Here is a 24,145-nt window from a genome sequence, read left to right as displayed (position 1 = left end):
GGGGCCACACCTGAGAAATTTTACTAGCCCTGAGTAATCATCAGTGCTGCAAGGGCACTTTGTTCCTGATTTCAGACTTACAGCTTAGAGGATGACACTTTGCACCAGTATCACTGGCTACCTTCAGGAACTGTTTGTGGGAATAATCATCATCTGCCTGGTTGGGTTAAGCCACATCCAGCTTAATCTCGATTCAGAGGAGATGTGTGCCTGTATCCAGTGTATGGCAGGAAGTAAAGAGGACCCCTGGTTCGCAGAGCACTACAAGAACCGGGTGCCAAAACTTCTTTCCAGGCAGAACAGCGAGCTCCATCCTAACACTAGCAAATGGTGGCAGGTAAGGGAAAGAACATCAGCACTGACCTGTTAGTTTCAGCCTTTTTTGGTTAGCATTAAATATAGCAGGTAAAATCTGATGTTAATTTAACATCCAGTGTCCTTCCTGTTGCCCTGCGATGGACTGTCCAAGGTGTATCCTGCCTTCTGGCATGATATGAGGTTACAGGCTATTGCTGACAGCAGTACAGTCATCATTCTGTATATGTAAATATGCTATAACAGTAAAAACAAAACCATAACATGATTATGCTAACATTTACAAAAGCACACAGGTTAACAACCTAACAGCTGGTGTAACACTTCCTTGTAAAGCATCTGCTCTCCAACATTTACCCCAATGAAAATGCCATAAATTAAAATCAGACAGCTGAGAGACGTACATAACAAAGATAAAGAAAACACCACCAGCAAACTTAAAATCCCAAGCTGTCAACCATCATAAGCTAAATTGTACTCCCACAATGAGCATGCAAAAACTTTTTTTTCCATTTACTATCTTTGAAGCAGATAGTTCACAGATCACTGCCGACGAGACAACAGCATTTTTTTCAAGTTCTTTTATTTGTGTTTGTCTTTGAAAATGAGCATCTCCTATTCTGTTGGTTTCAGGTCTCACTTTCACAGCCACATTTGTTTTCATTTTTTGCACATCTAGAGCTTCAAATTCAAAATACAAAGTACAACCCTATCTCATAAAAAAATAAACAAAATAAAAATACACACCCCCTAAGCTCCCCATGGTAACACATTTGTCTAACTTCATTCTGCAGATGCCATTCCATAGGCAGAACGGAAATTGATATTTTAAATTAGTGTAACCAAATCAAATATGCTTTTCCTATAACTGTTATTAGATTAACTCGGACACTGCTGGCTGTCTGTGTGTGAAATGTTGTGACTTTGTGTTAAGCTTCTAGTGAGCAGAAGGGAGTGAATAAAAGGGGAGGGGCGAAATCCCCCTGTCGTTAAAACAATTTTCCCCTCTCCACAAAGACGGCCATGCCAAGATAAAATGGACAGCGGAACTGGCCAGCAACCTGGGAAAGTCATTAACTCCCCAGTCTACAAACGGAAACTAAGCTGCAAAAACAGCCTGTTTTAAATTCACTGCTTTTGTGATGTAGCCAAAACCAACACATTTTCAAATATCTACTTATTTGTCTACTTATTAAATCCTACACACTCCACAATATCCCAAAGTTCTGCATTGTTACTGCACTTAGTGACAACACAGAGCTCTTGTTTGTTGTTGAAGCCCAGAAGCTGAGACTCGCTTGGTCAAAGGAACTGGAATGTGTGGCAAAGGATGACATGACCTGGACAGAACTGTGAGTAAGAAAGAGATAGAGAGGAGTAATGATCTTCGTATGTAAAATGAAGGTCTCAAATTAAAACGGTTTGTTAATTAACGACCTTACATCCAGTAGAGCAAGGCTTAATTTACTATTTTCAGCACAGAAAGTTTTTGGGGGGCTGGTAATCTGTAATGGTATGTGAGTTATTTAAATTTGGACTACAAAGGTTTTTCCCCAATTTCCTAAAGCTTGATACAGGTGACACTTAAAACAGAGGAGCAAGCAGAGTCTGGTAATGTTTCACTACTATGTAGGTGGGAAGAGGTCCCAAAATTACAATCCTTATACCTTCCAATCGTTTCCTCACAGTGTCTACCAAACTACAAATGTCTTTCTTTAAAATTTCACTCGTGACATTTCACGTTCACACTGATGTGAAGGAGGACCGTCTTGGCGCTCTTTGCATTGTTCATGATGGTGGGAACTCATGTGGCAATATCCAGAACCCAAGCCCCGGGACGGCGATGGGTCTAAACTTTCCCCGCTCAGGGTCTATATGAACATGGCAGATGATAGAGTCTCTGATGATAACTGTAACATGCATGGTGGAGGGAAGCAGAAAGTGAGGGCAAACCGTTAAAACTGTTCAAAGCGTTTTATGGTGGTTATTCAAAAGTCAGGTGGTGGGCATCTTCACCGAGGACTAGTCCGCATCTTACAGTGTTGGTACAGCCAGCCTCCCTGGTAGGATGTAGCAGGAATGAAGAGAGCCTGAGGTGGACTTCTCGGCATGGATGTTGCTGGGGCTTCGCAGCCTTGTTGCTCCTGTACGTAACCCCCTTGTCCAGCCATGGCATTATTCACTAAGAAAGGAGTTGCTTCCAGTGTGGCTTTTTGCTCTCAAAGCAGAGCCCGATTTCCAACAGATCATGAATCTGCTTCTTCAAGGCCACCAACTGTTCCTGCAGAACATGTAACTCAAATGTGCTTTCGCCAGTCCGAACCTGCCATTATTTTTTTATAAAATGTGTTCTTGTGATGAAACACTCAGGCTTTGAATGAATGAAATAAAACAAACATGACAATATAATAAGCTAAAATCAAATAAAACTGATTAGAACAATTAAATAAAATGTGGTAAAATGGTTCTTTAGCCTGTGAAACAAACACAGACCATCCACTCTGTTAAAGAGTGAGTTACACAACCTAGACAATTTTTTTTACTTTAAACCTCAAAAAAATCTCAAAGTGTATGTAATAGAAGGCATGCATTCAAGATATTTTCTATATCAAATTTCCATTCAGGTCTTAATGAATTTGGAAACAAAAAATTAGCATGATGTCACTGACCAATGTAAAAATGAAGGGATATAGATAGTACACTTACAAAAATGTTTTGTTTTACTGCAGCAATCAAGAATGCTCTTTTATTTCTATGCAGCGGCTTCAAGGTGGGCCAAGTAAAAAGAACTACAGTGCAGTTGTGGAGACTCTGTTCTCGTTGTTCCCTGATGAAGAACACTACTCGGACGCTGGTCCTCACCGCTGCAGAACCTGTGCTGTGGTGGGCAACTCTGGAAATCTGGAAGGATCTCATTATGGCCATCTAATAGACGCCCATGACTTTGTCATAAGGTACTGACAAAGATTGATTGATCATAGCAGTAATATGATGTAATGCAAGATATGGAGACTCCTTATGGTTTTAGTGGCTCAGCTAAGAGTAGACGTTTGTGAAAGTCTGGATCAGTGTGCATTTTTTTCTGGAAATCAATATACACAAAATATGATCCTATAATTTCTTTGGAATTTGTTTAGCAGCTTGCCAGCATGTACCAGCATATGGTAGCTCCATAAAGTGGTCCATTATGGGCATTTCTTACACTCCAAAAATCTAAGCAGACTAGCTCCACGGCGCAGAAATCCTGATGTTTTCTAAAGGGGTACTAGAACAAGCCATGAACTAGTGACTCAATGCATGAGGGCAACAAAGCCTAGCCCGTCTGATCTCAACTGGCAGAAGGGCTATGGTGGCACAAATCACAGAATTTATTTATTTTTTTAAGATAGTTAATAGGAGAAATGTATTAAAACACACATTGCATCTCACCCTTCTGTGTATGAGGCTGCTTAGCCACAGACCAGACAAAAGCACTTACAATGGGCAAAGGGGGACAGAAAAAAGATTTTAGGTCAGAAAAAGCAGTGCTATACAAAGTAAAGCATTCTGCTGTGTTCTTGCTGCCATGTTAGTGTTTCAGTTCAATTTGTATAATGTGAGTTTTAGATATGTTAGATGAGTCAAAACATTATAACCACTAACAGATAAAGCAAACATTATTCATTGTCTCATAACAATAGCTCATGTCAACGTGTCGGATATATAAAATGGTAAGCAAACCATCTCATAGTTGACATGTTGACTGGGAAGGGAAATGAGCAGGTGTAAAGACCTGAGTGACTTTGACAAGGGTCAAATCATAACAGCCAGTCTAGTGGATCGGACAATCTCCAAAATGACAAAAGCTTGATTTGTGCTCCCAGTTAGCAGTGTTGAGTAGCTACTGACAGTAGTCCGAGGAAGAAAAAGCCATGAACTAGTGACTCAATGCATGAGGGCAACAAAGCCTATCCCGTCTGATCTCAACTGGCAGAAGCGCTACGGTGGCACAAATTTATTTATTTATTTTTTGAGATAGTTAATAGGAGGAATGTGTTACAACAATATTGCTTTTACTTCAAAGGACTTTAACAGATAATGAATTTTTAGATAAAACACTAGCATACATGCTCCTGCAGAAAATAGTGTTTTCTATGCTTACATATTAGGAAAGAGCTAGCAGAGATGAAAAAACTAAACAATAAATTCAGGAAGCATGAGAAGAGGTTATTAGCAAGACAAAGAGTAGGCCTAAATAGAAAGTTCAAGCGAAGGGGGTGCAAGAGACTGTCAGCGGAGAGAAAGGAAGCCGTTATCAACTTTCTGTCCCAAGATAAAAACGGTCGTCTTTTACCTGGGAAAAAAGAAACCATCAAAAAAAACAAACAGCTGCTGAAGACAACCAGCATCTCAGAGTAAGTCCGTATGATTGTGTGTGATCCCAAAAACAAAGCATGCATGAATCGTGTGTGTCTGAAGTGCTGCTTTGATGAAGGTGAATTTCCAGAGACAAACTGTATTGAGGTTTCTTGGCAACAATGGGAGCAAGTAACATCAACGAATGGCTAAAACTTTGCAAATGTTTTAAAACAAACATACACAGGGACAGTTCTGGACTTAAAGTACCATGGAAAGGGTGCTCCGGATGGCATTAGTAGTGCTGTAAAAAGGGATGCAGATCTCTACGTTCAACGAGGTGGTGAGCTGCAGACTCCAATGGACTTGTATGAGACGCGTGCAGAAACGAAGACATGCCCATGTTACCAGCCAGTAAAAGTAGACCTGAGAGACACCATGTGCCACTCTGAGGATCCCTCAAGCACTCCTGAGCCATCAAGGGAAAAAGGCAGTCTTCAAAACTTGAGTGGCAAATTTGTGATTGTGATCTACGATGAGCTTCCATATGTAGGCCAGGTCTTTGAGGTTGTGGGAGAGGAAGCCCAGGTTAGCTCCAGGTGGCAGTCGGGTGAAAAGAACTTTTGTGTGGCCACAAACTCCAGATGTCAATTTCTACTATAAGAACGATGATCATGCTGTCATCTCAGAACCTGAGCCAGCAACCTCATGCTACTCTCAGTTAAGCAGCCAAGACTGGGCAAAGTTTAAGAATGCCGGGGGTTAACACCACAGGCCCCACTTTCAGACATTCCAAGTCCTCATCAGCAGCATAATGGTCAAGTTTAATGAAATGTTTGTTCCAAACAAGCCCACGAACATGCACTTCACTGAATACTGTTTGTTATGAAGCATGATTACATGATGATAAACAAAAGATAACACATGGTTCTGATCAAAATGATTTGATAGTCAAACAATTTTCTTCCATTGTTAAGTTACATGAAATTTGTTCTAAACAAAGCCATGAATGTGCTGCACTTAAATGTTTGTGCTGAGTTTTTTTTATTAAAAAAAAAGTTTATGAAATGTTTGTGTTCATGACAATTCTGTGAAAGTTTAATAAAATCTGATTTAAAACTTTTTTGTATGGAATTTTTTTACTATTGATCTTTAACAGTCTTCATTTTATTTGGAGCGACCATCATGTGGTGCGAACAATAATAAAAGTAACTATTAAATTCAAACTAAAATATCTAATTTCTCTTGCTAATATTAATAAATAAACAATATTAATCGAATTTAATAAAATCTGGTTTAAATCTTTTTTGTATGGAATTTTTTGTTTATTGAACTCTTTAAATAGATTTCTAATGGTCTTCATGTCATTTGGAGCGACCTCTCATCATGTGGTGTGACCAATAATAGCAGTAACTGTATTAAATCCAAACTAAAATCTCATTTCTGTGGCTGAAATATTAATCATTAATATAGTATGCTTAAGTTAACAGTATTTTTAAAATATCTTTTTGCAGTTTTATGCAATTTACAGGAATAAGTCTTAATCACATCCAAGACGGCAACTGTGACAAACTGTGATAATTATTTACAAAAACTTAAAAGTACTTTTCTAAACACTTTTAGTTAGTGAAAACTTGAATGTTAAGTATGTTAAGAAAACAAATAAATTTTAAGATAAATCATGGTCGCACCACATGATGACATTTTTTAAGGCCATGGCCAATTCATCTAGATGAAAAAACTAAAATCACTTAACCTATTTTTTTATATGAATTTATGTGTACACAACAATCGCAATAGATACTTTCATTTTTTTTTATTTTAAAATTGGCCTGTTGAAATTCCTTATACATCACTGACTTAGAGATTGTAGAATTGTAGGAATTGTTTCATTTTTAGAAACAAATTGGTCTGTACTGCCAAATATGAAGAAAACAAGCACGGGAACTGACACCAGTGTGTGGTGACCCCTGCTTCCTGTGAGGACACTCCTTTCTGCTAACCATTAAAAATGATACAACTGTTTATATTTTTAGACATCATTTAGTCAAAAGTGAACTACAGTATTCATTAATTTATTAATGAGTGATTAACCAGTGTCCTCTGATAGTTAATAGTAATGAGTTAAGTGTCAATGCAGCACTATTAATTAGTCCTCTGTATGTCCTTGCAGAGTTACCTATTAAAGTACCCATAAAATCACAATTTAAATCTAAAAATTCAATATTGGTTAATAAGTTGTTAAATACTTTTATGAATTACTGCTATGCCCATGAAACTACAAAACATGTCACAGGAGCACCTTTAAACCTTATGACTCATTAAAAATGTGAAGATTTATTAATTTGTCTAAACAAATGAGCAGAAGAGAAACAAACTGGCTTGATTATGCCCACATATGCCTGACCCTACTACTGCACCATTCATAACTTCTCAATGTCACTTAAGACTTGCAAAACCTTTTGTTTACTGGTTTCTTTTGTACATCAACACAAATTACACTTTGTTGGCTGCTATACATCTGCATGCAAAATTAAAAAATGTATAAACTGTTATGTTCTACAGGATGAACAAAGCCCCCACTGCAGGCTTTGAGAAGGATGTTGGGTCAAAGACCACTCACCGCGCCATCTACCCTGAGAGTGCTGTGGACATGGACAACTCCACTCACCTCGTCCTGGTACCTTTTAAAATTCTGGATCTTGAGTGGCTTATCAGTGTCTTCACCACCAAACACATCACACGGTGAGAGCGCACACCTGGCCAGAGAAATACACATATAATACATATAAAGCCAGCAACCGGTTTTAGAAAAGGTGATGTCAAATTTATTCCTCACTTGGTATGTATTTACATGTTTTTATTTTCTGATCTGTAGAAAAAAAAAATGTTCAAATTATCTATCACCCTTTTTACTTGTTGCTTGTTGTTTAGCACGTATACTGTAGTGAAAAGCACAATACAAGTAGCCAAGGACAAGGTGAGGACAATGCTCAGTGTTATCCTTAATAAATCTATTTAAAGACAAATAAATAAGAATTTACTGCACAGTGTTTCTGTTGCTACCCTTAAAGATTTGATCAAACAAATCAGACCCCTCGTTTTCGTAAATCTGGCTTTAAGAAGTGCTCCCTGTTTGTTGTTGAAGGTGATGATATTGCACCCTGAGTTTATGAGATATGTCTATGAGATCTGGCTGCAGAAACAGGGGAAATATCCTTCTACTGGCTTCATGATGCTCGTGTTCTCCCTGCACATCTGTGACCAGGTAAAGCCACAGTTTTGCTGTTTAACAACAGATGAGTATGACATAGAATAGACAAACGTGCAGGTGCACAAAGTCACATTTAGTCGTAGAAGCCTTGCTGTAGGATTAGTTGCTAAACATTATCCACTTTTTAAACTGCCTCTGCTTAAAAAGAGCAACATGGATCCTTCCATACTAAGTAATTTTAGCCCAATTTCAAACCCTGTTTTGTAAGTAAAGTCTTAGAAAAAGTTGGTTTCAAACAATTAAATGCGTATCTAACATCAAACAAGTTATATGAGAAGCTTCAATCAGGTTTTTGTTCTAACCATAATACTGAGACAACATTGGTTCGTGTTGTCTCAATTATTCTGCTTCTAATCTGTGCAACTCAGTTCAGCTTTTATAAGACAGTCCAGCTCAGTGGTCACTTTTAAAAAGCTTTTAGAAACGTATCTCTTTAACTTAGCGTTTAATTAACTCTACATCTCTTGGTATTTATCTTTTTACTTTGATCTGTCATTTTCTCATATGATTTTAAATTAATACTCATTGTTTCTTCTGTTACTGTTAAGCTTTATAACATGTCTGTAAAGCACTTGGAGCTGCCACCAGCATGATAAGTGCTCTATGAATAAAGATATTATTATTATTATTATTATTATTATTATTATAAAGATTATTATAATATGTTGGATGAGAAACCTGCTATTGCTAGCTATTGCTAACAAGTGAAGGATAGGCTGGATCATCAAGTTATTGGCCCACTGGCACAAATATTGGGTGGGCCCGGACATGGCTACCTTTCTTGGTGGTCAGGGAATTTTTTCATGATATCACAGTCAGTTACATGAAGGCTGTGCAGCACCACAGCATATTAGCCATGGTGTTGGACACATCACCGCTATAAATGCTACATAAGTGCGTTTTGAAATAATATTATTATTAGTAGTATTAGCAGTAGCAAGTTTTTAAAGAGTGCTTTTGAATGTTCCAACCAAAATGCATAGTCTGGACCTTGTGGTATATTAAACTACAATCAGGTTATCTAAGTGGTTTTAGAAACTAACCTCGAGTTAAACATTTCTGCTAGGTACGATAAACTAATGCAAAGTTAAATTATTTGTAATTTATTTGGTATTGTTTAGAAGGAACTGAGTGTTTAGAAGGTTATTGTGTTGACCTGGGCAGCACGGTGGCGCAGTGGGTAGTACTGTTGCCTCACAGCAAGAATGGCCTGGGTTCGATTCCCAGCCGGGTGACCAGGGTCATTTCTGTGTGGAGTTTGCATGTTCTCCCCGTGTCTGTGTGGGTTTCCTCCGGGTACTCCGGTTTCCTCCCACAGTCCAAAAAACATGCAGCCAGGCCTATTGGACATGCTAAATCGGTGTGAATGTGTGTGTCTGTCTGTTTGCCCTGCGATGGACTGGCGACCTGTCCAGGGTGTATCCTGCCTTCCGCCCAATGACAGCTGGGATAGGCTCCAGAACCCCACCGCAACTCAGAAGGATAAGCGGTTTAGATGATGTATGTATGTGTTGACCTGCACTGGTTGCATAAAAACGTGGTTGGTAATATATAAACGTAATATAAAGACAAAAACAAGTTGACAACCAATACTTTTCCAAAGGCACTGTGTACCGCTGTGGCTACAGGCTATTGCTGACAGCAGTACAGTCGTCATTCTGTAACTTCAAATATGCTATAATGGTAAAAACAAAACCATAACAAGATTATGCTCACATTTACAAGAGCACACAGGTTAACACGACAGCCAGTACAAGACTTCCTTATAAAGCATCCACTCTCCAACATTTACCCCAATGAAGAGGACATGAATAAAAATCAGACAGCTGAGAGACGTACGTACTTACAAACATAAAGAAAACACCACCAGCAATCCCAAACCGTCAACCATCCTAAGCTAAACTGTACGTCTGCATTTATTTATTTTGTGTGATATATATATATATATATATATATATATATATACACACTACAAAGTGCACCTATATAGTAAGTGGAGCTGATAAAATGGACAATGAGCAAAGAAACAAGGAGGTGGTCATAATGTTATGCCTGATGTGTGTGTACATATACATACATATTCGCATGATCAAATGGTTCTTCTCCTCAATGGCTATGTTTACATGCAAAGATTTTTGCCAATCCGATTGAATACAATCGGATTACAGATTCAGACTGAGGTGTTTATATGCACACTCTGTTCAACAATTTGATGGAAAATCTTCGTTTACATGCTCACTACAAGTAATCCGATGCAAAATGACGGATGCGTGGAGTAGCGCTTAGAGTAAACGTTACCATGACAGCTATCATCACGTGAGGTCCAGTCCGCGTGAGATGAGTTTCCAGTTGACGCGCTGGTGTTTTAATTGCTTTAAAATGAGGTCAGACTCAGGAAAACGTGCTTCACATGTACTAAAGGAAGCGGCGAGAGGAAGACGTCGTGTTCTGAGACTCATAAGATGGTCGTCCGCCCCACCGCCGCCTTTTAAAGATCAGAGCATAAACTTCGTCTCCTCTGCAGACCAGTTTCTGCTCCGCCATGTTGAACGGTATAAACCTTCGCCATGACGCGACGCACATGCGCAGAATATACTTACACGTTCCGATTGGGATGTAATCGGATTCAGCTGATTTACATGGCTATTATTCTTCTATTTAACGGATTATTTAGAGGTTTACCCACCTCGTTCAATCGGATAGAAATTGTATTCCGAATGGCGCCGAATGTGTTTACATGGACATGTTCTATTCCAATTGAGCTATTAGTCGGATTTTTAACGGATTATCAGGCTGCATGTAAACGTGGCTAATGAAGACCCAGTTGTATAAGGTTCTTTAAAAGAACCCATTTAAAATGGCTCTATATAGCACCAAAAAAGGTTCTTCTATTGTTACAAGCTTGACATTGCAATAATGAAAGAACCCTTTTTGGTCGTACATAGAACCATTTTCAAAAAGGTTCTACACAGAACCATATTCAACACATTCTCCATTAATCTGAAGAACCATTTCCCCATGCAAAGGACCATCTGAGCATGCCAATGTTTCCATACAGAACTCAGGGTTCCATATAGAACCATTCCCTTTACTAAAGAACCCTTGAAGAACCGTCTTCAACTGTAGACAGTTCGCAAATCACTTTTTCCTTCAACTCAGGCTGACACTTTTATTAGTGTTTGCCTTTGAAAACAAGCACCTTCTGCTCTGTCAGAGTTACAGTTCTCGCTTTTACAGACTCATCAGCCACGTCTTTTGTGTATTTAGAGTTTCAAAGTACAAAGTACAGCCTTGGCTCAATGTAAATAAAGAACCTGAAAGCTTGATCGAGGTAATGGACGACAGTGGAACATTTTCTAAGGAGTGACTGGAACAGGAAATGAAGCGGATGTTCAGGAAAGACCTGGAAAGCGTCTGGATCATGAGCTGCCAGCTCTTAAAGGGATTTATTTCCTAATTTCCCATTTTTACACCTTATTGTCTGATAAACCAAAAGTATATCTGCCACACCCTCACGCGCTAGTTGGGACTTTGTAAAAGCAGACGAGCAGTGCAGGCGTGAACATGTGTGAGGTTAGATTACAGTACAAACAGTCTTGCTGTAGCAACAGCCAGTCAGAGCATCTCAACTCATTCCCTTTAGGAACTGACTGTGATGGCAGCTCAGCTGATGTTATAGTGAAAGCAGAAAATCACTGCCTTTGTAGAAGAAAGAGGGATTCCATTACTTTTACAGACAGAGGAAAAAATAACTGTCTTATAGACCTCACTTGTATATTTCAGTAGTGAATGTAAGACTGTGTCTGTAATTTAACATTAAAAATGTAATTAATTACAAACGAGTTGTCACTCCATTATCTGTTCGTGGGTGCTCATGTGTAGCCTAATTACTTTAATAAAATGGCAACAAATGCAATATAGAATATTACAGTGATCAGTACATAATTATTTAATTGTAAAGTATTCATATACATTTTATATTAAAGTCAGTGAACATCGGAATATTTATTATTAGTAGTAGTTGTAGTATTATTAACAACAGCAACACTGACTAAAAACAGCAGCAATAATAATAATAATAATGATAATATCAAAAAGAAGAAAACGAAAGTAATTACATGGTGAGAATATTAAACGTTCTTTAAAAAATATTGCAGACACCAGCAGTTAAATATCACTAAGGTAAATAAAATGGAAAAAATGCAACAATCAAAACATACACTACGAAAAAAATGGACATAAATGAATACAAGCAGATAAATACAATAAAGATCAACAAAAATGTAATACGATATATGTACTTTTGCCAAGCACGTATGTAGTAAAAGCTATAGTTGTCAGGAGAAATATTGGTCAATTTTTTTTCCATGAACTGCAGATTTTTTTTAGGGATTGGGTTCATATTTTCTAGCCATTCGGTGATGTAAACCAGCTTCAGTCAACAAATATTACATACAGTTCTCCTCAAAATAATCTGTTTTACTGTAAGAATTAAATTTTGATTATACAAAATTGTAATTATTATTTACTGTCATTATTTATTATTACATTTTATGACCACAAGAACCTTAATGCAACAGTTGAAATAATCTGAATCAAACAATGTTTATAATAAATCTGATCATAACTATTACTGCATTTGTGAATTAATAAATGATGATTAAAACTCAGAATTTACACTTACTGTGTAAATATGTGTAAGTACATTCTGACATTTCTTACACTGTATCTTAACATATCACGTTTGTTTGGTTTTTTATGCCTATATATAAACAAGCCTAGAAACTTAACAAACTGTTATTTCAGTAATTGGGGAATTCATTACACCAACCATACATGCAGTAAAGCTGTTTATAACTCGCTAATTCAACTTGTTAAATAAAAACAGACATTTCCTTCAGGCTACAGGCTTACAGTGAAAAAAAAACAGTGCCTTATTTATAGATTTGGGGTTGTTTCACAAAAGTTGTGTTAAATCGAAATAACAACTTAATGACATCAAAAGAGACATGAACTTAAAATTATGAGTTACTAAGTTGAAATAATGAAATATTAAGTTGAGATAATGACATCGCACCATTTCCACCTTGAGATTAAGGGCTTTCATAGATGGCACAGCAAAAATAGAGTAGAATCTGGAGGTTTTTTGTATCTTTCCCTTTAAGGCTTCCATACAAGCCATACTTAGGCTGAAAAACCAAAAACAAACCCATAAGACAGACAGCAGAAACACTGCGTGTGGCCAAATCAACTATGTGGTACATTCTTAAAAAGAAAGAAAGAGTGCACCGGTGAGCTCAAAAACCCTAAAAGGCCCCCAAGTCCATGGAACAACTGTGGTGGATGACAAATTAATACTTCAAAGTAACTTCAACCAGTTTATCTCATGGCGCTTTTTTCCGTTCTGCTCTGCTTTGGTCTCTTGTTCCGTACTGATTCACAGGAGATTACAAACCAAAAAGTAGTGCTCAATTTTTTTGAATAAATTCGCAATTTTCATTTCTCTAGTGTAGATCTAACTGAAAAAGGTCAATACATCGCTTGTTTAAATGGCCCACGCACTGACCGCTGAACTAACTCCACTGGCAATGCTGCATCCTTTGAACAATAAATGTAAATAGCTCCGTTTCTGGGTATGGAGGTACACTTTCTTGGTGTGTTCACTCACTGGCCATTTTATAAGGTAAAGACTTCACTAAAATACATTTAAATAAAGACTTTACTAAAATACTTTTAAAATGTCATGTCCTTACCAAGAATTATTACACATGGAATTTTTGGCAAGTTCACTGTTGATTTAAGTCCTTCGTGACAAATTACATACAATCTAAAACCACAACAAAGCAAAAAAAACAAGCAAAGTAGCATCATCAAGTACAAACCCACTTCCAAAAAATGGGGACAGTATGTGAAATGCCAAAACAGTTCTTTGTAAATATATAAATTGTATCCTGCCTGCAACACATTCCAAAAAGGGGATGGGTGCATGTTTACCACTGGGTTACATTCCATTTCCTTTGAATAGCACTTAATAACCAACTGATCCAGTTTTATCAGCGGATGCTGGACAGATGCTGGATTTAGAACTCTACACTGGTAAAAATCTGGGTGGTCCTTTTCTTCTTTCGCCCAGAGAACACAACATCCATTATATCATTATATCTACAAACAATCTGAAAGACTGACTCATCAGTCCACAATACATGTTTCTACTGTTTACTGTAGAGAGTAAAATACCTACAATCCCTGCAATTACTCATTGAGGAAAGGTGTTCTTAAACTGCTGGATTATTCCCTAAAGCATTTGTTGGTAAAGTGGTGAGCCTTGACCCATCCTTACTCAGAGTACTAAGCCTTTTCTGGATGCTCCTTTCAACCTAAGTATGATTAGATCACCTGTTTACAATGTTTCCTAAACACTTCACAACACTCCTGGTCTCAAACTGCTCCTGTACTTCTATGGAACGTTTTGGGGTCATACATTTCAAAGTGAGTGTATGTTTACAAACACAGTGAAGATGATAAAGCATTAACTATCTGGTCTTTGCTACACTTTTGTTTAATTAGAGACCAAAGTGGATTTACTAATCACTGCTTTCTGTCTTTTTTCACATTTCACACCATGTCCAAACATTTTGGAATTAGGTTTGTATAAACATTTGCCTTTGAACCTTCATACCAACCAGTTATTCTAATTTGCATTTATTAATCATTATATGACATGATGTGACTATTAGATCATTTTATATGATATCATAAAGAACATACATCAAAATAACAGTCAAACTTACTGTTTTCTGTTGATAGGTAACACTACTGTGTTATCATCAAAGTCTTGATCAGTGCTGGACAGCTGCTGTTTCTTTTAGGAATCCTGTAGAAATTCATATTAGTATAGATCATGTTCACAAGGGCGTGTTAACACAATAATATCTGCATTTTCAGTTATAAAGCATTTTACATGACAAAAGAGCAACATTTAAGACTGTGGGATATGGTGAAGTCAGCCAGATCCAGCAAGACTGCAAATGTGGTGTGAACAAACACACACACACACACACACACACACACATACACATACACACACACACACTTCAGCCTAAAAAACACACCACAACTATGTCGGTATTTGTATTATATTTGATTGCACATTAAATGATCTGATGATATGGTTAACAAAGACCCTGTCTCTGAGCCAAAAGTGGCTAACGTCCTATCCCTGAGCTAACGCACTAACCACGAGCTAACGTGCTAACCTCGAGGTGCCGAGCTAAACAGAGCTAACGTGCTAACCGCGAACTAGCGCGCTAGCTACCGTGCTAACACGCTAACCGCGAACTAGCGCGCTAGTTACCGTGCTAACGCGCCAACAGTGACGGCTCTGCGCTGATTAGCTAAAGGTACACAAAAAGCACAACGCTACCGAGTTAACTTAGCTAATGTTACATTAAGGTGGCTTATTAACAGTAAGGAAAGTACTTCACCACCACAGAGGGGTTTACATTACTAACCTATAATGAACTAGTAACACTACCACTGTACCGTCAGCCGCACTGAGGCAGCTACCCGCTCAGCTCCTGACAGAAAGGAGGGAAAGGAAAGTCCACCGTCTTTTTGCCTCCAGCGCCGTGACGTTATCACTCCCCGTTCACGCATGCGCACATGAGCAGACAGAAAAGCACACCTGTTGACTTAACTGCATTAAATCACTGTAACTGACTGATTTTCACTCAGTTAGACTTTCATCAGTAAGTTTATATATGTAAACAATACATTTTAAACCAGCGATATATGTAAACAATACATTTTAAACCAGCGAGATATATATATATATATATATATATATATATTATATATATATATATATATATATATATATGTAAAGTTTACACATCTGTTCTACATACATAATGACCAGTAACTACTGGTAACTAGTTACTCATTTGGGTGTCTTCTTCTTTAATTATACTTTTAAAAGAATGTAATTACCATATTTGCAGTTTGAGGATGTAGGCCTAGTACACAACATAATAGTAGTTAAGGCCTGTTGTTATTGTTGCAGTTCTTTTTCTTCTTCTACTTCTTCTTCCTCTTCTTCTTCTTTTTCTTCTTCTTCTCCTTCTTCTTCTTCTTCTCCTTCTTCTTCTTCTTCTTCTTCTTTTTACTACTATGCTTGTATGATAGCCTAAAAGAAAGGAGTTATCTAAAGCCTTATATGAGCTGGATTAGTTTTGGTTTTAGTTTTGGTTCAGTAAGGTAATTTTGTGCATGGTGAAATCCTGTCTTGTAAAATACCCTCCAGGTTTTGTGTGGCCTATTCATATGGGACAAAGTTAGCATTTGTGAAAATATATGTGTGCCTCAGCTTATTTTGACAATTTGTAGTGTACAAAAATCTTTTTTTTAGGTTTTGTTTAGGTTTTAATCGATATCAGATATTTAAATGCAACAGATATTTGATTATTTAATTGTTATTGTATATACATTCATTTTAGGAACTTTTCTTCTTACTACACTGATTTCAAGATTAACTTATCCTGTGTGTTGCTGAATATAGCAATACAGCATCACTGTCACAGAAAAACTTGTATCTCCATTTGTGTTTATTTTTCTACATCAGTGGTTTCCAACCTGTGGCTCACACCCCCCCAGTAGGCTGCAGTGGTCATTTTTTTAAACCGCTTTATTTTTTAAACAGTTTTGGTGATGCTAACATCATCATTGAGAATGCAAATGACAAACAAATCTTGTTACTAGAGAAAATTGACAAATATCAAACAGAGCGTTAGTAAAATAATGCTGCATTTTCGCCATTCTAAATATCATGTTTGGTGTGCAGGACATTATCAGTTATACACGTGATCAAATTAATTTACTGTCATCCAAAAATACTGCACGAATAAATCGCATTCGGTGTGTCCAAGAACTATAAATAAGTAGCTACTGCTCTTTTTTTAAATAAAGTTTGAGGCCAAACAAATTATGCTGTCAGTTGGAGGCCAAACAAATACACATCTAATCCTATTGAACTGAGCCAGACCTCCTTTCACAACTTTCATTTCTTCAGCATGTCATCTAGCAGCCTCCAAACAACATCAGCTAACTTATGAGGTGAATTAGAAAATGTTGGGTTATTTGTTAGTCTTCATTGTGTTGCATTACGTTTGAAAATCATGCAAAACTGACAGGCTACTTTGGTTTTTGTATTATATTTGATTGCACAATGTGGTTGGTTAAATCCAGTGGGCCGCAAAAGCTTTTGTGGTTGGTTGTGTGGGTTGCAAGTCAGAAAAGGTTGGGAACCTCTGTTTTACATCATTTGAGCTCAGCAGCTGTCTTTACCAATAGAAATGCTCTAAAATTACTTGAAATAAAACCTCTTTTCATTAATTTATTTTTAAATTTGGGCAAATGTCTCCTGTAAAGTTACTCTTTTGGAGAAACATGTTTTGTCTTTGGACAGCGATGATAATTTATTTCTTTCACAGCTACTATTACATATATATGACATTTCGCCTGCACATGATAAAAATTCTCGTATACACATCACAAATTTTCATGTGTAAATGTAAATGTTTGGCCATCTACACACACAGTAGATTGTCTGGACGTATCTGGCCAGAGTGAATGCAACAGAGAAAACAGGCCTCCATCTGCAGGGCTGTAGGTAAAAATTTTGAGCGTGAAGCAAAGTTGCAAGTGTTGTAGCACAAATTAATTTTTTAGCACCAAGAATAAAACGACATACATAAAAATACATTTAAAAATGATAAAAAATCTCGATAAGTGAAAGAAATTGTTCATTTTAATTTGTTCTCTTGTGTTTGTATAATCTGGTGAACTACCGTACCATAAACACTAGAACTAGAACTAGAAAACACTATTGTAAACACTAGAATTCAGCTTTAGTCAAGTCAAATTTATTTATATAGCGCCTTTTACAACAGACATTGTCACAAAGCAGCTTTACAGAGAATCCGGGTCCACACCCCCAGTGAGCAAGCCTTGGCGACAGTGGCAAGGAAAAACTCCCTCAACAGGAAGAAGAAACCTTGAGAGGAACCAGACTCAAAAGGGGAACCCGTCCTCCTCTGGTCGACACCGGATAACAGCGCTGACATAAAAAAGTATAAGTGGATAAGTCACAGCTCACATGAGCAGATGCCTTGGGCTGTTGGGAAATGTTTGATATTGCACACACCACGTAGTTCAGAACGGCTCAGAAAAAGAAATTATAAATTATTGACGGCCTGCCCGAGTACTTGGAGGTGATAAAGTATTTGAATGAAGATGTACACACTCACAAAGGCCCGTTTTATTTCTCTTAGCACATGCAACAATAATGTCACATGTACAGCCTTGATCTGGTTGTCAGGTAAAGTAATGGATCAGAAGGCAGAGGACAAGGGGCACGAAACACGAGCATTACTTGCCTCTCAGAGCTGGAGCGGAAACTTTGTCACAAGAAGCAGAAAATAGAGATGGAAATTTATAGGATATTCGATGGAAAGGAAGAGAAGCTTCCGGCATGATCCTTGACCTAAACTTTAGTTACTTCTCAAAGCCGTTTAAATGTGGCAAAAAATATATTATAATCAATAATACTATAGTGTATTAAAAGAGACACAGCTTTTGCACAAGTTGTGGTGCTTTATTAACCAGCTGTTGTTGGCCACAGCTACGCCATACATAGAGAGTATTCTCTAAAGTCTAGGCTACACCCAGTTCTCTCAGTTGTCAGCTTTCGACTGACTCTAAGTCCTTCCTGCTGTAGAGACATATTCCCCTGGGAAAAACTAGCCCTGCCTTCAAAATAACAGTCCTTTTCAGAATAACCCATGAATAAATGCTAAAAAACTAATAACCTAAACAAACATGCTACACTACCCCCTCATTTACAGAAGTCCTCATTCCTGAGGACCACAAGGTCTTTGAACTGAAATGGGGGCGCCTCTTCATCCCGGCGTGTGCTAGGGTAGGCCTGTTCACTGTCCCGACTGGCACTGTCCTCAACAGCAAGCGCCCCCAGTTCCCTCTCAGGGCCCACAGCGTCAAGTCCAGTGCCACTCGGGGCAACAGCAGCAGCAGCAGGACTCCTTCCACTTTCTCTGATTTTCTCTGCTTCGTTGATGCTGATGAGGGGGCTGCACGTGTGGGCAGCCCATGTCCCTTGGGGATCCATCCACCAGCACTCTTCCAGCACTGTCAGCTTCACCCATGAAAAACCATGCTGCCCTTGACCTGACAGCACACTCTGTTCCCCGGAGATCCTCCAATCGTATTGATGCTGCTTGTTCCACTATGCACTGGACATCCAGTGGCTTCATTGTCACCATGTGGATGGCTCAGAAAGTCAGTGTACCACTCTCTTGGTCCATTTTGCAGTGCATAGAACTCCTTCACTGTTGATGGAAATGTGACAGAAGTCTGACATGGATGTCTGCTCCACCATGGCCACTGTTTGTTCAATGTCTGTGCTGTTCTTTTTTGACTAGGGCAGTATTCTTTACCATTGACTTCATCCCCAATTGACAAGCCCTAGCCAGATGTCCCTGCCAGCTGGATGTCCAGCACTGGTGGCCCTGTGCCCATGGCTGTATTGCTGTGGGAATAGCCAGCAGACAAGCCCTAGTCAGATGTCCTGGCTGGTATGTCTGGGATTAGTTTTAGTCATCTCCACCCCCCACGCCGGCTTTGATGACTTGCTTGACTTCACCACGGCTCTGACGGTAGGACTGTTAATGTCTGTGCACCCCAAAACTGCTGATTATGCCAACAGTCTATCCAGTGCCAACTCTAGGGTCTCAGGCAAGTTGTGTGTCTGGGCCAGCTGTGCGTGGATGCACAGCTAATTTGGAGACAGTGCCATGATGAACCGATCTTGCGATTGCTTGCTCTGTACACAAAATGGCAGGTGAGCATAAGCACATTAGCTAAAATTTCAATGTCGTTAGCTCAGGCTCTCAATGGTTTCCTTGAGTTTCTTCAGCTGTTACGCATTTCAGACCAAAGGAGCTTGGGTCAGAAACACTCAAAATGCCTCAAGTTCTCTCGCTGCAGTCTAGCAACAGCTGGCAAGGTGATGAATCATCGGTCAAACAAAGCAGTCAAACATGATTATAGACCCTCAGTTTTGTTGGGTTCTGATTGAGTAAAATCAGCTGTAAGGACATGGTTACACCAGAAATATTTCAGACTAGTGAACCATACAAAAGAATTATGCGATTCAGAAGTAAAATTTAGGAAAATGTTTGGTGGATATTTAAACATATAGAGTGCTGTGTGAAAAACTGAGCAACAATTATTAATGTACTCTAACCTTAATTATTTGTGTCTTCCTGAAACTTCGGTGATCTTGACAACCCAACTGGGCATGTTGAGTTTCCAGGCTATACTAGGTATCAGCTAGATGGGGTTTTAATCTATGTGAAGGACGCCGTTTAATGTAAACAAATTGACAATTTTTGATAATACCACCTGAGGGCCCAGAGATCACGGCCAGATAATATTGGTTTTCGTCCTTGTCTTTCCATACAGAGATTTCTCCAGATTCTATATTATATACTGTAGACAACGAAATCCCCAAGTTCTTTGCTGTTTTACATTGAGAAACGTTATTCTTGAATTGTTGCTCTATTTGATCGTGCAGTCTTTCACAGAGTGGTGAACCCCTCCTTATCTTTACCTCTGAAAGACTCAGCCTCTCTGAGATGCTCTTTTTTACCCAATCATCGTACTGACCTGTTAGTAGTGAGATGTTCCACTAGGTGTTTTTTTAACATTACACAACTTTACCAGTCTTTTGTTGCCCCGTCCCAACTTTTTTGCAACGTGTTGCTGGCATCACATTCAAAGTGGGCATATATTTTTAAAAAATCAGTAAAATTTCTCAGTTTCCATGATTGATATGTTGTCATTGTACTATTTTCAATCAAATATGGAGTTTGAATGATTTGCACACCTTTGCACCCTGTTTTTATTCACATTTTACACAGTACTGTCATATTTTACTGACATACCTGTCAGCTAGAATCTAAAATCAGCAGCGGACATCACAGAGATCATCTCAGTCTGTGGTGGATAATTTGATAGGTCCTGCCAGAGGGCAACATCGTAGGGAAATGGCTATCCATGTGTGTGTGCACATGAGGACAGCGAGGCCCTAGGGCAGGGGTGGTGAACTCCAGTCCTGGAGGGCCAGGGTCCAGCACAGTTTAGTGATTGTTTACTCAAACACACCTGATTCAACTCATGGGCTAATGACCAGGTTTAGTAGGAGAGTATAATCAGGAAAATCAGTAAACTGTGCTGGACATTGGCCCTCCAGGACCTCAGTTCGCCACCCCTAATCTACATAATCATCCAGATGCGGAAGCAGTTTTTAGGGAAAATGCTTTTATCCTGCAGAAATATCCCATGCAGACATGTTTCTGCTGTAGCTAAGAGAAGCTCAATAATGGACACTAAACATGTGGATGACAATAGTCTGTGCTACTCTTTTTCTCTCTCTCTCTCTCTCTCTCTCTCTCTCTCTCTCCTTATAGGTGAATGTATTTGGATTTGGTGCCAGTAAAGATGGGAACTGGAACCACTACTTTGACAAAAGATATTATCATTTTCTCAACACTGGCGTACACAGAGGAAGCGCTGAATACAACATCACTCTGAAACTCCACCAGAAAAACAAGATCCAGATGTATAAAGGATGGTAAATTAACCCTTGTGTGGTGTTCTGTGGGACCCGTTTTCGATGTTCACCAAAAGAAAAGAAAAAATGGTGCAATTTATTATTATTTTAACCTCAGATTTCTTGTTCTTTGCTCATTTTCTGTGAAGAACATATAAAATAACCCATTTTCAGTGTCTTCACTCTGTTCACCCCCCACACATTTATATTACACATGTGTTGTTGGGTGAAGCTGCGGGAAGTAAAAGTGTGGAGGTGCTGTGTCCTTCACTCTGTTCTCCTCCTACATGGCCTGCTGTTAGTGTGTGTGTATCTGTGTGTGTGTGTGTGTGTGTGTGTGTGTGTGTGTGTGTGTGTGTGTGAGGGTGGGCAACATGGACAGGCTGCTGACTGGCTACGGCTGCTAAAGGAAAACCCTATGCTGGACACCTGTAATATTTTAAATATCTGGTATTTTTACATAAATTATTATGGCGGTATAGATTAAAAAAAAAACAATAATGTGGTGGGTCCACCAGACCACTGAGTAACGACAACATCAACACCACACAAGGGTTAAAGTCAGGTAAAAGCGCTTCTTTTTTCTGTTCAGTCATAATGAAGTTCTGTTAAAAAGTTTATTTTTGTATCAGAAAGCCACGAATGTCAGAATAAAGCCACTTTGAAGCTGCACTATGTAAGTTTTAGGAATTTAGAGACCTCTCTGGTGGAAGTGCAAGTGCATGCAGCACACTTATAATACATACTTATATACATAACGCTACTTCTTTCAATTTTAACAAAAAAAATCTTACAGAGTGCAGCTTTATGTAGCATTTATATTGTAAGTGATCTGGGGTTAATTCTTAGTTCTTTTCTCCTCTGGATTAATAATGTAGGAGCTGATTGCAGGATTTGTGGAGTTTAATCTTCAGTAGGTAGATTGATGAGATGAGCTTATAAAATAAATATTATCATATATTTCAAATAAATACAGTGGGATCCAAAAGTCTGAGACCAGAATGAAAATCTATGATATTTTTCATTTGAACCAAAAAATATACAGCAAAGTTTTAGGACGTTGTCAAATTTCAAACAATGAAACATTTTGACAAATAAAGAGTACATGTTCAAGATCCTGCACTATTTTTAAGTCACCTTTCAAAGCAAAATTATGCAAATCTACCAAACACTAAGAAATTCTGAAATTCATGGTAAAATTATGCTTCTATTCTATTTTTCACTCAATGTGTTCTGCTGATTGCATAATTTGTAAATTTGTAATAAAAATGTTTTATTAAATAAGAAAGGAATGCAGAATAGAAGCATTACCACCAGTAGTCTCAAGACTTTTGGATTCCACTCTATATGTTTTAATTATTTGAGGAAACATGAAATTGATGTATTTGTTTGACTTCTCTCTCTCTCTTTCTCTCTCTCTCTCTCACGATATCAAACTAATACAGTATACCATGCTAGATGTATGATGAACCCTTTGTGAATAGAAAACAGTTGACAACATTTCCACCATTTGACCAGCAGATGGCATCTTAACCCATCTTCAGAAGCAGTGCATTCATGCATGGGCGACCGTGGGTAGTGATGAACCTGACTAACCAGGGTCCTTCCTGAATGGGTCCCTCCAAAAGCCTTAGTAATAAATTGATTTTAGTTTATAGTTTGAAACCTGGATGTTATTATAGAAATAAGCATTATGGGACTGCGTTTTCCATGATCATCTTTAAAGTTCTGCTTATCTACCTGTTGTTCCTGTTACCACCCCCCCCCATACAACTCCCTTAAAAATAAAAGTTTGTTCCTTTGGTGAGCACATCTCTTCTATGACCTCTCCACTGTCAGCTATAGATGTCAGTTAGTAGCTGTTCAGCAGTTCTGACTTGACTAAAATGAGTGGTAACCAGACTGCAAAATAGTTTAGCTTTATACATAGTAATTACACAGTAACTACCTGTTGTTTTATAAGCATCATATTAACCAGCCATACTACCAGGTACATACTGATAATGTCTGTGAAATGACGGAAACAAGAGTGTAAAATAATGTGTATCTTTGTACATAGTATTTATACACCTTTTCTTATTCAGATCATAACCATACATAGTGTTCATAAGCATACATAGTGTTCATAAGTGTACAGTGTTCATAAGCATACATAGTGTGCATAGCCATACATAGTGTTCATAACTATACATAGTGTGCATTAGCATACATAGTGTTCATAACCATATATATTGTGCATAAGCATACATAATGTTATTGTGATATGGGTTATAGCACAGAAATGGTAAACAATGTCCAAGTTGTAGTGTGAAATATTGATTAATGAAGCAAAAACACACAGGATTCAGGCACAAATAGAAATGTACTAAAGCAGTGACTACAATATACAGCTAACTGGATTTCACAGTTCAGGTTTGATCCACAGATAAAATACACAAAATTCCAGACTACCTGGAATATAACACTGTCTAACCTATTAACACAAAGAAAACAAACAATACAGAAACACAGAAACGTCCATCTGTTACTGATTA

The 24,145-nt window shown here is 38.2% G+C and overlaps 1 protein-coding gene across 1 annotated transcript; it reads left to right on the top strand.

The window, feature by feature from the left end:
• Positions 1-21,636, top strand: LOC118811343 (CMP-N-acetylneuraminate-beta-galactosamide-alpha-2,3-sialyltransferase 2-like). Its single transcript, XM_036575502.1, has 6 exons — positions 1-337; positions 3,076-3,269; positions 7,216-7,395; positions 7,585-7,630; positions 7,799-7,918; positions 21,469-21,636. The coding sequence occupies exons 1-6, from the start codon at positions 92-94 to the stop codon at positions 21,634-21,636; spliced, it is 954 nt and encodes a 317-aa protein (XP_036431395.1). The 5' UTR covers positions 1-91.
• The last annotated feature ends 2,509 nt before the right edge of the window (positions 21,637-24,145 follow it).

Source organism: Colossoma macropomum, unplaced genomic scaffold, assembly GCF_904425465.1.
Source record: "Colossoma macropomum unplaced genomic scaffold, Colossoma_macropomum, whole genome shotgun sequence".
Classification (NCBI taxonomy): Eukaryota; Metazoa; Chordata; class Actinopteri; order Characiformes; family Serrasalmidae; genus Colossoma; species Colossoma macropomum.
Note: the sequence above shows the minus strand (reverse complement) of the source record. Positions and strands in the feature narration are given on the sequence as shown.

Coding starts and splice junctions, on each gene's coding strand:
- LOC118811343 (XM_036575502.1), top strand. CDS start 92: ATGACACTTTGCACCAGTATCACTGGCTACCTTCAGGAACTGTTTGTG. Junction 7,396..7,584: donor ACCACCAAACACATCACACG/GTGAGAGCGCAC, acceptor CTTGTTGTTTAG/CACGTATACTGTAGTGAAAA. Junction 7,631..7,798: donor TACAAGTAGCCAAGGACAAG/GTGAGGACAATG, acceptor TTGTTGTTGAAG/GTGATGATATTGCACCCTGA.